Source organism: Chiloscyllium plagiosum, chromosome 11, assembly GCF_004010195.1.
Source record: "Chiloscyllium plagiosum isolate BGI_BamShark_2017 chromosome 11, ASM401019v2, whole genome shotgun sequence".
NCBI lineage: Eukaryota > Metazoa > Chordata > Chondrichthyes > Orectolobiformes > Hemiscylliidae > Chiloscyllium > Chiloscyllium plagiosum.
Genome location: NC_057720.1, coordinates 81,388,019 through 81,401,140, shown reverse-complemented (window position 1 = coordinate 81,401,140; position 13,122 = coordinate 81,388,019). Strand labels below are relative to the sequence as shown.

General features: G+C 48.9%; 1 protein-coding gene across 5 annotated transcripts in view; it reads right to left on the bottom strand.

Annotated features, from left to right (window-relative positions):
• The window catches only part of LOC122554615 (retinoic acid receptor RXR-gamma-A-like), a 168,716-nt gene that overhangs the window by 7,458 nt on the left and 148,136 nt on the right, over nucleotides 1–13,122 (bottom strand). For all 5 annotated transcript variants that reach the window (XM_043699928.1, XM_043699926.1, XM_043699929.1 and 2 more), the window contains exon 6: nucleotides 347–476. In XM_043699928.1, the coding sequence (XP_043555863.1) occupies nucleotides 347–476 (130 nt within the window). The remainder of the gene's footprint in view (nucleotides 1–346; nucleotides 477–13,122) is intronic.

The window sequence follows — 13,122 nt, the reverse complement described above, 5'->3', positions numbered from 1 at the left end:
CTTCCCCACCCCATGTACTCTCTCCCCTATCACAGACCCATCCACCCATTTAATTCCCTTCCCCACCCCATGTACATTCTCCCCGTCACACATTCAACCCAATTACCTTTCTCTATGTTTAATCATTAGTGACCCTGGTGTGCTCACCCCTCCCTCACCATTTAAAATCCCCTCTGACTGGGTTTTTCTGACTAGATCAGCATCCCCCGCCTTCCCCAAATCTGCTCTCTCCATGTTCCCCTTGCTTGGTTCCTGCTTGATGCTGAGATGAGAGTGTGCCGTGATCAAACGACAGAATGGATCTTCCCATGATCGACTGCCCGAGTATTGTTGAGCGTGAGCTCACCTGCCCGGAGGAGAATGACTTGATCGTCGAGGGGCAGGTCGGAGAAATGTGGAATCCTCTTGGCCCATTCGACCAGTGTGAAGAGCTGTTTATCCGCTGCCTGGCAAATGTTGGTGACTGGGTCGTTGGACTTGACACAGAGGAGGGGAGAATGAAGACACCGTTACAGTGTTTGACAGTGCATCGAGAAAGGAAAAATCAGCGTTTTACTTCAGACAGTTGCTCCATTTTTGCTTTAACCTGACCGAACTCGAGCCAATGTCCTTTGCAAAGGCCACAGGAGGAGATCAGGCGGTGCGAGGAATTGACTTGGGCCTCCTCATCTTGTGGGTGAGTAATCCTGTCTGGGAATCGCTGACCAGATGCCGCCTCAGACAGCTGGGAATGGGATCTGGGATCCACTCAGGGGAGCACATTGCCCCAGTCACATCCTGCTTCCTAAACCACCTTGGCCAGAGGGGAGGGTCCTGCAGGCTTGAGCTCCTGCTTCCATTGTAACCACTCGCTTGGTTCCCAGGGTTAGCTCACTCCCCTAATCCCCGGCTGGGTGGGAGAAACATCTTCACTCCCCAGTCCTCACAGCTTCCTTTAAAACAGCAGACCCAATGGGCCAAATGGCCTCCTCCTGTGCTCCATCACTCTCTAATTCTAAACCAAGTCACCTGCTTTTGGACATATGCAGGGCTTCTCAGCTATGACTTGGGAGGGAGCACTTCTATTACAACCCCAGGCAAGGCAATCAAATTCATGTCATGGTTTGATTTGGTTCTCATGAGGATTTTTTTGTTTTAATGTAGGTAAGGTTTGAAATCTGAGCTACTTGCTGAGACAATAAAGTCTCAAGATGCCACATTTTGGACCGGCAAAATAAATGTTCATATACAAGGTTAGATGAGCAAACTGTGTATACTCTACTATTCAGAGTTAACATAGGTAAATACGGGTAACAGACAAAGTATTGAGCACCACACAATGTACATCGAGTTGAAAATGTGTTGCTGGAAAAGCGCAGCAGGTCAGGCAGCATCCATGGAGCAGGAGAATCGACGTTTCGGACATGAGCCCTTCTTCAGGAATCATGCCCGAAACGTCGATTCTCCTGTTCCCTGGATGCTGCCTGACCTGCTGCGCTTTTCCAGCAACACATTTTCAACTCTGATCTCCAGCATCTGCAGTCCTCACTTTCTCCAATGTACATCGAGTAACAAGAGTGATCAGGACACATTGCACACATTTCTCAGCAACCCTACCAAATGGTAGTGCCATCCACTCTGACAAAAACCTTGTCTCCATCACAAAGCAATCTCAGCCTGTCTTCACAGACCCACCACCCAAACTGCACACTATTCTAGCTCGCACTCCGAGCCACTCCTGAACGCAGCCTTCCTGCTCTTTACCCCCTGAGCTGAGACCAATTCACACTGTTTTCACCAGGGTCCACTCACAGGCAATGGGCCCCAGCTGCTTCACTGACAAGCGAGGCAAGTGGAACGGTCTCAAAGGGAATGGAATATTAAGGTACAGGAGGTTTGTTAAAACTACACAAGGCAGTTGTCAGAACACAGCTGGAATACTGTCAACAGATTGGGGCCCATTATCTAAGGAAAGGCTGATCCTGGCTGTGGAGGGACGGTCTCTTGAGGAGAGGTTGAGGTAGGTTGGGTTTGTACTCAGGACAGTTTAGAAGGCTGAGAGGCAACTCATTGAAACATACAAGATTCTCACACATCACAGGCAGAAAGAAAAGATAAGGAGAGGGAATCCAGAAACAGCAACTCATCCACTTCTGTCGTCTGTGGCATCATGTCCATTTCACTTCAGGACCCTCTGGGTACAGTATGGCATTGGAGTTCCCTATAAAGCCACCTCAACACTACAACACCACCCTGATATGGGACACACAGCATTACACTACAACACCACCCTGATATGGGACACACAGCATTATACTGCCCTGATATGGGACACACGGCATAACCCTGCCCTGATATAGGACATCTGGGTACAGTATGGCATTGGAGTTCCCTATAAAGCCACCTCAACACTACAACACCACCCTGATATGGGACACACAGCATTACACTGCCCTGATATGGGACACACGGCATAACCCTGCCCTGATATAGGACACACAGCATAACCCTGCCCTGATATGGGACACACAGCATAATACTGCCCTGATATGGGACACACGGCATAACACTGCCCTGATATGGGACACACGGCATAACCCTGCCCTGATATGGGACACACGGCATTATACTGCCCTGATATGGGACACACAGCATAATACTGCCCTGATATGGGACACACGGCATAACCCTGCCCTGATATGGGACACACAGCATAACCCTGCCCTGATATGGGACACACGGCATAATACTGCCCTGATATGGGACACACGGCATAACCCTGCCCTGATATGGGACACACGGCATAACCCTGCCCTGATATTGGATACACGGCATTATATTGCCCTGATATGGGACACACAGCATAACCCTGCCCTGATATTGGACACACGGCATTATACTGCCCTGATATGGGACACACGGCATAACACTGCCCTGATATTGGACACACGGCATTATACTGCCCTGATATGGGACACACGGCATAACACTGCCCTGATATGGGACACACAGCATAACCCTGCCCTGATATCCCTGCCCTGATATGGGACACACGGCATAACCCTGCCCTGATATGGGACACACGGCATAACCCTGCCCTGATATGGGACACACGGCATAACCCTGCCCTGATATGGGACACACGGCATAACCCTGCCCTGATATGGGACACACGGCATAACCCTGCCCTGATATGGGACACACGGCATAACCCTGCCCTGATATGGGACACACGGCATAACCCTGCCCTGATATGGGACACACGGCATAACCCTGCCCTGATATGGGACACACGGCATAACCCTGCCCTGATATGGGACACACGGCATAACCCTGCCCTGATATGGGACACACGGCATAACCCTGCCCTGATATGGGACACACGGCATAACCCTGCCCTGATATGGGACACACGGCATAACCCTGCCCTGATATGGGACACACGGCATAACCCTGCCCTGATATGGGACACACGGCATAACCCTGCCCTGATATGGGACACACGGCATAACCCTGCCCTGATATGGGACACACGGCATAACCCTGCCCTGATATGGGACACACGGCATAACCCTGCCCTGATATGGGACACACGGCATAACCCTGCCCTGATATGGGACACACGGCATAACCCTGCCCTGATATGGGACACACGGCATAACCCTGCCCTGATATGGGACACACGGCATAACCCTGCCCTGATATGGGACACACGGCATAACCCTGCCCTGATATGGGACACACGGCATAACCCTGCCCTGATATGGGACACACGGCATAACCCTGCCCTGATATGGGACACACGGCATAACCCTGCCCTGATATGGGACACACGGCATAACCCTGCCCTGATATGGGACACACGGCATAACCCTGCCCTGATATGGGACACACGGCATAACCCTGCCCTGATATGGGACACACGGCATAACCCTGCCCTGATATGGGACACACGGCATAACCCTGCCCTGATATGGGACACACGGCATAACCCTGCCCTGATATGGGACACACGGCATAACCCTGCCCTGATATGGGACACACGGCATAACCCTGCCCTGATATGGGACACACGGCATAACCCTGCCCTGATATGGGACACACGGCATAACCCTGCCCTGATATGGGACACACGGCATAACCCTGCCCTGATATGGGACACACGGCATAACCCTGCCCTGATATGGGACACACGGCATAACCCTGCCCTGATATGGGACACACGGCATAACCCTGCCCTGATATGGGACACACGGCATAACCCTGCCCTGATATGGGACACACGGCATAACCCTGCCCTGATATGGGACACACGGCATAACCCTGCCCTGATATGGGACACACGGCATAACCCTGCCCTGATATGGGACACACGGCATAACCCTGCCCTGATATGGGACACACGGCATAACCCTGCCCTGATATGGGACACACGGCATAACCCTGCCCTGATATGGGACACACGGCATAACCCTGCCCTGATATGGGACACACGGCATAACCCTGCCCTGATATGGGACACACGGCATAACCCTGCCCTGATATGGGACACACGGCATAACCCTGCCCTGATATGGGACACACGGCATAACCCTGCCCTGATATGGGACACACGGCATAACCCTGCCCTGATATGGGACACACGGCATAACCCTGCCCTGATATGGGACACACGGCATAACCCTGCCCTGATATGGGACACACGGCATAACCCTGCCCTGATATGGGACACACGGCATAACCCTGCCCTGATATGGGACACACGGCATAACCCTGCCCTGATATGGGACACACGGCATAACCCTGCCCTGATATGGGACACACGGCATAACCCTGCCCTGATATGGGACACACGGCATAACCCTGCCCTGATATGGGACACACGGCATAACCCTGCCCTGATATGGGACACACGGCATAACCCTGCCCTGATATGGGACACACGGCATAACCCTGCCCTGATATGGGACACACGGCATAACCCTGCCCTGATATGGGACACACGGCATAACCCTGCCCTGATATGGGACACACGGCATAACCCTGCCCTGATATGGGACACACGGCATTATACTGCCCTGATATGGGACACACGGCATAACCCTGCCCTGATATGGGACACACGGCATAACCCTGCCCTGATATGGGACACACGGCATAACCCTGCCCTGATATGGGACACACGGCATAACCCTGCACTGATATGGGACACACAGCATAACCCTGCCCTGATATGGGACACACGGCATAACCCTGCACTGATATGGGACACACAGCATAACCCTGAGCATAATCTGCCCTGATATGGGACACACGGCATAACACTGCCCTGATATGGGACACACGGCATAACCCTGCCCTGATATGGGACACACGGCATAACCCTGCCCTGATATGGGACACACGGCATTACCCTGCCCTGATATAGGACACACGGCATAACCCTGCCCTGATATGGGACACACGGCATAACCCTGCCCTGATATAGGACACACAGCATAATCCTGCACTGATATGGGACACACGGCATAACCCTGCACTGATATGGGACACACGGCATAACCCTGCCCTAACACTTCGCATAAGTCGACTTTCACTCGTGATGTGTGGTTTTCCTTTGATTTGACATGACCCTGAACTATACATGTAACCACATTTTAATGCCAACTGTTAACTGTCAACCCAAGAGTAGCCATCAGAGGGCGGTGATGTGCTGTCTTGCTGACACTAGACTATGACAGTTTCAACTCTCACCGACTGTCCACTGTTACCACTCTGAATTGTAAAATAATTCGCAAACTTGCCCGGTTTTAACCCTCTTTCCTCAATTTCCCACTGAAGACTTTAAAAAAAATTATGTTTTATTTTAAAGAGATGCATCCTACCCATCACCTCACCGTAACTCTTCCTCTTGACATTATGGGGCCTTGTCAAACTCTCTTTGGTAACGTGAACTCCTCCCACTCGTGATAAGCTCCCTTCTCTCACTGGCCACTTCACAGATCCTCCCCATTCAACCTCCCTTGGTCAAACCGTCCCTCGTATTGATCATCGCCCCAATCTTCCCTCCAAGCCACATCTCCCCAATCATCAACCCACGCTTATCCCGACATTCCCAATTCCCTATCCTGATATTCTCCAGTCCTATCTCAACGTTCCTCACGTCGAATTTGACATTTCCCACCCTGAACCATATTACACCTATCCTGACATTCCCCATCCCTGCCGTGACATTACTGTCATCTATCATCCTTATCCTCACACCCCTATTCTGACAGTCCCCAACCCCAGCGTGACCTATCCTGTCCTATTCCTAACTGAATTTCTCCATTCCAACATTCCCTGTATCCACTGGGACGCTCTACATACCAACATTCAGCAGCCCCTATGACAACCATCCATAGCCTCATCATCCCCCCTCCCTGTTGTAACATTCCATTTTCTGAAATCTCTCCATCTTCTGTCCTGGTGTTCCCAATCCCTCTCCAACAGGTTCATTCACCTCCGTGTGTTTCTGTTCCAATGGGGCTTTGAAAGATGGTGACTCACTCCGGATATGGAACTTACAGAGACATGCACAGTTCCATAGGTCAAGGGAGCCATGGCCTTGTCTCTCACACTCTACTGTAGACCTACTGTGGGCGACAATGGTGGCTCAGTGGTTAGCACTGCTACCTCACAGCACCAGGGTCCCAGGTTCGATTCCAGCCTCGGACAAGTCCGTGTGGAGTTTTCACATTCTCCCCGTGTCTGTGTGGGTTTTCTCCGGGTGCTCCTGTTTCCTCCCACAGTCCAAAGATGTGCAGGTTAGGTGAATTGGCCATGCTAAATTGCCTGTAGTGTTAGGTGCATGAGTCAGAAGGAAATGGATCTGGGTGGGTTACTCTTCGGATGGTCAGTGTGGACTTGTGGGCTGTAGGGAATCTAATTTAATCTACCCTGCTCGTGACTTCGTGGGAATGGATAATTAGGAGTGGTGTACAATAGAGGCTTCGCTTGACAGTGACCCTTCCACATGATCTCCCACAGTTAACTGTTAGACAACCTCAAAGAACATAGAACGCTGCTTCTCAGAGATGCCAGTTTAGTTCTTGCTGCATGAATACGGAGTTCTTGTTTGGTTTTCCTTTCCTTTGAACAAATCCACCAGCTTAGAAATGGAAAACCTGTTACGATTGACAGCATTGCGTAGGGTCATCGGGTTGCAATGATAACTCTCTGTTTCTCTCTCCACAGCATCTTCTGCATACCATGAGCATTTCCATTTTAACAGCAGCCTTCCGGCATCTGCAGTATTTCGGCTCAGCGTCATTCATCTGATTGGCCCTCCAATGGGTACCATTAAAATACAATTAGCTGTTAATGGAGCCGTGAATAAGAGATTCAGAACTAAACCTTCCTTAATCTGTGTCCCATTAAAATCCAATTAGCAAAGGCCCAGGAACAAATGGCATCCAGATTTAAACATTTGTATTCTGCACAGGTACAGCATTTCCTTTGTATCTCAGTGCTGTTACCCTCTTCAGGTCTCTTCTGATCATAACATAATGTATAACTCTTTGTCTTTAAACATTCCTCCATGAGATGTGCAGGTCCCCAATATTTATCACCCATCTCTGACTGCCCTTGAACATGAGTGACTTTTTCAAAGGGCAAATGCCTTTGCTAAAGGACATTGGCAAACTAGAAGGGTTTTTACAACATCGATGACCGTTGAGCCAATCGACTTTGCCAACTGGTCAGCCTGCCTTCCTCCTCTAGTGTAAACCATTGTGGTAGTTTGAAAACATGGAGTTCCTGCTCTTGTCCTGATGATGACATGATGAAAACCTTTGACGATGGGATCCTCATTTCAGAACTATTCAAATCTCAGTTTTGAATTGACCAATTGGCTCCCAGCTCTCATGTGGAGAGATTTCCAGATTTCAATTCACCTTTGCGTGAAGAGGTGTTTCCTGGGGTTGGGTTAGCTCAGTTAGTTGGGCGGGTGGTTTGCGATGCAGAGTGACTCCAACAGCATGGGTTCAATTCCTGCACCAGCTGAGGTTACCACCAAAGACTGTCCTTCTCATCTCGCCCCTTGCCTGAGGCATGGTGACCCTCAGCTTAAACCACTACTGCTCATCTCTCTCTCTCTCTATTGAGAGAGCAGCCCTCTGGGACGAGGGCAAATTTACCGTTACCTGCTTCCTGACATCACTCCTGCACAGCCTGGTTCAAGATTTCACCGCCTTGCTCTGGACTCCCCATGACCTCGCCAGAGGAGTGTTTCTGTGTTCGAACCCTTTCAAACACCTCCAGCAGATCACCCCATAATCTTCCGTGCTCAAATGAGAATAGGCCCAGTCTATATCAGCCCTGCTTGCAATTTAACCCTTTCAGTCCTGCTCATCATTCCTGAAGAAGTTTTGCTACATTTTTCTGAGAGTGAAGGGACCTAGATTCAGTTCAACTTTCATCTGAGCAAGGATGACATTCTTAAATTCAATTGAGAGTCAAAACGTGTGGTGCTGGAAAAGCACAGCAAGTCAGGCAGCATGCGGGGAGCAAGAGAGTTGACGTTTTGACCATAAGCCCCTCATCAGGAATGTAGGAGAAAGTGAGGACTGCTGAGAACTCCAGCATCTGCAGTCCTCACTTTGTCCATAAATTCAATTTATCCCAACTTCAAATTTGTTGAAATCAGCAGAGCCCAGCCTGGGAGACAGTGTGTGTGGGTGGGGGGAGGGTGGGCGCTTTCATTTTCCAGAAATTTCTGTTTCTGTTTGCATGCAACTGGCTTGTAGTCAGTTGGTGCTGTGTTTTGTTCAATTATTTCCCTTTCGTATGATTTCTGAAACTGAGAGCAGAACACAAAAGGGCAGTGAGCTGAGCATTGTCTAAATTAGCCTATTACCTGGCACAGTGGGGGACACTTCCCCTCAGGTTTTTTGTTAAGTGGCCATTTCATTTTAATTCAGTTCAGACAAATTGCAGGGCACGCTTTTATCACACTCGGGTGGCTTTCGCTGTTCCATTTCCTCACAGAGATGGAAAGAGACACGATTTGAACAAAAAGGAGCAATTCGCTCTACTGAAGGTGAGTTTAGGATGATGTCTTTTTGTGTGTAGAAGTAGATGTCAATTATAGAGTCATGCAGCTCGGAAGCAGACCCTTTGGCCCGATTTGTCTGCGCTGACCAGATGTCCCAATCTGACCCAGTCCCATTTGCCAGCACTTGGCTCATATCCCTCTAAACCCTTCCTATTCACATACCCAGCCAGATGCCTTTAAAATTCTGTAATTGTACCAGCCTCCGCCACTTTCTCTGGCAGCGCATTCCATACACGCACCACCCTCTGCGTAAGAAAGTTACCTACTTTTGTTGCAATCTTTTGCCTATGGTCTTCAGGCAATTTAAATATTGTGAACTTTTGGGGATCAAAGCCTCAAATCGAATTGGGGAGGGGTGTTAATAATTATTGAAGAGACTGATAAATTCTTATGGTCAAAGTACGCATATCCCATATGTCAACACAATACAAAAGATAATGTTACTGCATCAGGTAATAAACAAATTAAGGAGAATTAACAAATAGCCTCTGAGAAAATCGCAGGAGCTCTCATAATAATTATTTTATGCTCTGGTGCACGCATACAGATGCAGAAAAGTGTGTCCATGCATGCACATAGAGGAAATGATGGAGGAAGGTATAATTACAACATTTAAAAAGGCATCTGGATGGGTACATGAATAGGAAGGGCTTACAGGGTAATGGGCCAAGTGTTAGCAAATGGGACCAGGCCAGAATGGGATGGCTGGTCGTCATGACAGGTTGAACCAAAGGGTCTGTTTCCGTGCTGTATGACTCTATGACATAGATGTACATGCATGGTGGCATGCATATACAAATTAATAGTCACACATGCATACACGCATGCATTAGAAGTGATTCAGTCGAGGCTCATTCGATGAAAGGGTTATCCGATGACGAAAGGTTTGACAGGTTGGGCCTATACCCTATGGCGTTCAGATGAACCTTAATGAAACTTGGAAGATCCTGAGGGTACCTGGTGGAGCGGATGTGGTGAGGCTATCTCTTTTTGTAATGGAGTCCAGAATTAGGGGATAGGTTAAAAAAAAACAGCTTTCACATTTATTCAGAGATGAGGCAGCACGGTGGCTCAGTGGTTAGCACTGCTGCCTCACAACGTCAGGGACCTGGGTTTGATTCCAGCCTTGGATGGCTGCCTGTGTGGGTGCTCTTCAGAAGGTCAGTGCTCTTTCCGCACTGTAGGGATTCTACGAGAAGAATGTTTTCAAAGAGGGTTATTAACGACTGTGGAAATTTCTTGCACTGCAAGCAGTGTGGGCTAGGGTAGTGAATATATTAAGGGGATATATTAGGGGAGGCAATAACATAGTGGTATTGACACTTGGCCAATAATTCAGAGACCCAGAAAATGTTCTGGCTACCCCAGGTATGAATTCCACATAATTCAAATCTGAGGAAGTCTAGAATTAAAAAAGTGTTATGATGAGGCGCTTGTTGAGTGTTTTGATTAGATTAGATTCCCTACAGTTTGGAAACAGGCCCTTCAGCCCAACCAGTCCCCACTGACCCTCCAAAGAGTAACCCACCCAGACCCATTTCCCTCTGACTAATGCACCTAACACTGTGGGCAATTTAGCATGGCCAATTCACCTGACCTGTACACCCTTGGACTGTGGGAGGAAACCAGAGCATCCGGAGGAAACCCACGCCGACACGAAAAGAATGTGCAGACTCCACACAGACAGTTGCCTGAGGCTGGAACCGAACCTGGTGCTGTGAGGCAGCAGTGCTAACCACTGAGCCACCACGCCACCCATAAAAGCATTGGGCTCATTAACATCCTTGAGGGAGGGAAATCTGCCTTCCTTCATTGTTTAGGCCTACAAGTGGCCTGCAGACCCGCAGAATATGTTTGACTCTTAAACCGCCCTCTGAAATCCCTCAGGGGAATGTCCTAGGCCCAACCTCCTTCAGTTGTTTCATCAATGACCTTCCCTCCACCAGGTCAGATGGGGGGGGAATGTTTGTAGATGATTGCACAATGTTCAGCACCTTTTGAGACTCCTCAGCTGCTAAAACAGTCCATGCAGCAAGGCCTGGGCAATATTCAGGCCTGGGTTCATAAGTAGCAAGTTACATTCATGCCACACAAGTACTAGGCAATGACTATCTCCAGCAAGGAAGAATCTAACCATCTCTGCTTGATGTTCAATGCTACCTCCATCACTGAAACACCCACTATCAACATCCTGGGGATTACCATTGACTGGAAACTATGAGTACCATGGCTACAAGAGCAGCTCACAGGCTAGGAATCCTGCCGTGGATAACTCATCTCCTGACTCCCCAAATCCCCTCCGCCATCTACAAGGCATAAATCAGGAGTGTGATGGGATACTCCCCACCTGCCTGGATGGGTACAGCTCCAACAACACTCAAGAAGCTTGACACCATCCAGGACAAAGCAGTCTGCTTCACTGGCACCACATCTGCAATTGTTCACGCCCTCCACCACTGACGCACAGTTATAGCTACAGTTATGTATATTCTGTACCATCTACAAGATGCATTTCAGAAATTCACCAAGACTTCTTAAGACAGCACCTTCCAAACCCACAACCACTTCTACCTAGAAGGGCATGGGCAGTAGATACATAGTAATATCACCATCTGCAAGTTTCCCTCCAAACCGTATAACATCCTGGGACATTGCTGGGGCAGAATCCTGGAACTCCCTCCTGAATAGTACTGCAGGAATCCCGACACCAAATGGACTGCAGCAGGTCAAGAAGACAGCTCTCCACCACCTTCTCAAGGGGAATTATGGACAGGCAACAAATGTTTGAGCAGCCACCAAGGCCACATTCCATGAATGAAAACAAAGGTGCGATTGATATTTGATCAAGCAGGGAGTCAAAGGGTTACTGGGGGTAGGCAGGAGACTGGTGTTGTGGTTACAGTTAGGATGGCCATGATCTTATTGAGTGGTAGAGGAGATCCAAGGGACAAAATGACCAGCCCCTTAGCTTAATTCTTGTGTTCTTGTATTGCAGCTCTCACACACACACACACACATACGTCAGACAATATACATGGGTATACACAGGCATGGCAGACAGGCATACATAAGCATGCACAGAAAGGTAAGAATATGGAAGCATGGAGACACAGATATACCTTCCAATACACCCACCATCAGGGCAGGGAGAGTACACGGTTGGATACATAGTAAAGCTCCTTCTAAACCATCCCCATCAAAACTCCCAGGACAGGGACAGCACAGAGTTGGATACAGAGTAGAGCTCCCTCTTCACCGTCCCCATCAAACCACCCCAGGACATGGACATCACTGGATTAGATATAAAATAGAGGTTCCTCCACACTGTTCCCATCAAACACACCCAGGACAGGGATAGCACATGGTTAGATACAGATTAAACTCCCTCCACACTGTCCCCATTAAACACTCCCTGGATAGGGACAGCACAAGGTTAGATACAGAGTAAACGTTCCTCTACTCTTTTAAACTTAAAGTAATGCTCTCTCAACACTGACTCCATCAGGACATTTCGAGGACAAGGACAGCACATGGTTAGATACACAGCGAAGCTTCCTCGACTCTTCTAAACTGAAAAAGCCTCCTCCAATCTTTCAAAATGAAAGAAAGCAAAGCTGCCTCCACACTGTTCTCATCAAACACTCCCAGAAGAGATTCCTGAAGAAGGGCTTATGCCTGAAACGTCGATTCTCCTGCTCCTTGGATGCTGCCTGACCTGCTGCGCTTTTCCAGCAACACATTTTTCAACTCAGAAGAGGTAAGAGACAGGGTTAGGTACAGAATAAGACTCTAACTATTCTTTTTAACTGAAAGTAAAGTTCTGTTTACACTGTCCCCATCAAACACTCCCAGGACAGGGACAGCACAGAGTTACATACAGAGTAAAGCTCCCTCTACACTGTCCCCATCAAACACTCCCAGGACAGGGACAGCACGGGGCTAGATACAGAGTAAAGCTCCCTCTACACTGTCCCCCCATCAAACACTCCCAGGAACAGCACGGGGTTAGATACAGAGTAAAGCTCCATCTACACTGTCCCCCATCAAAC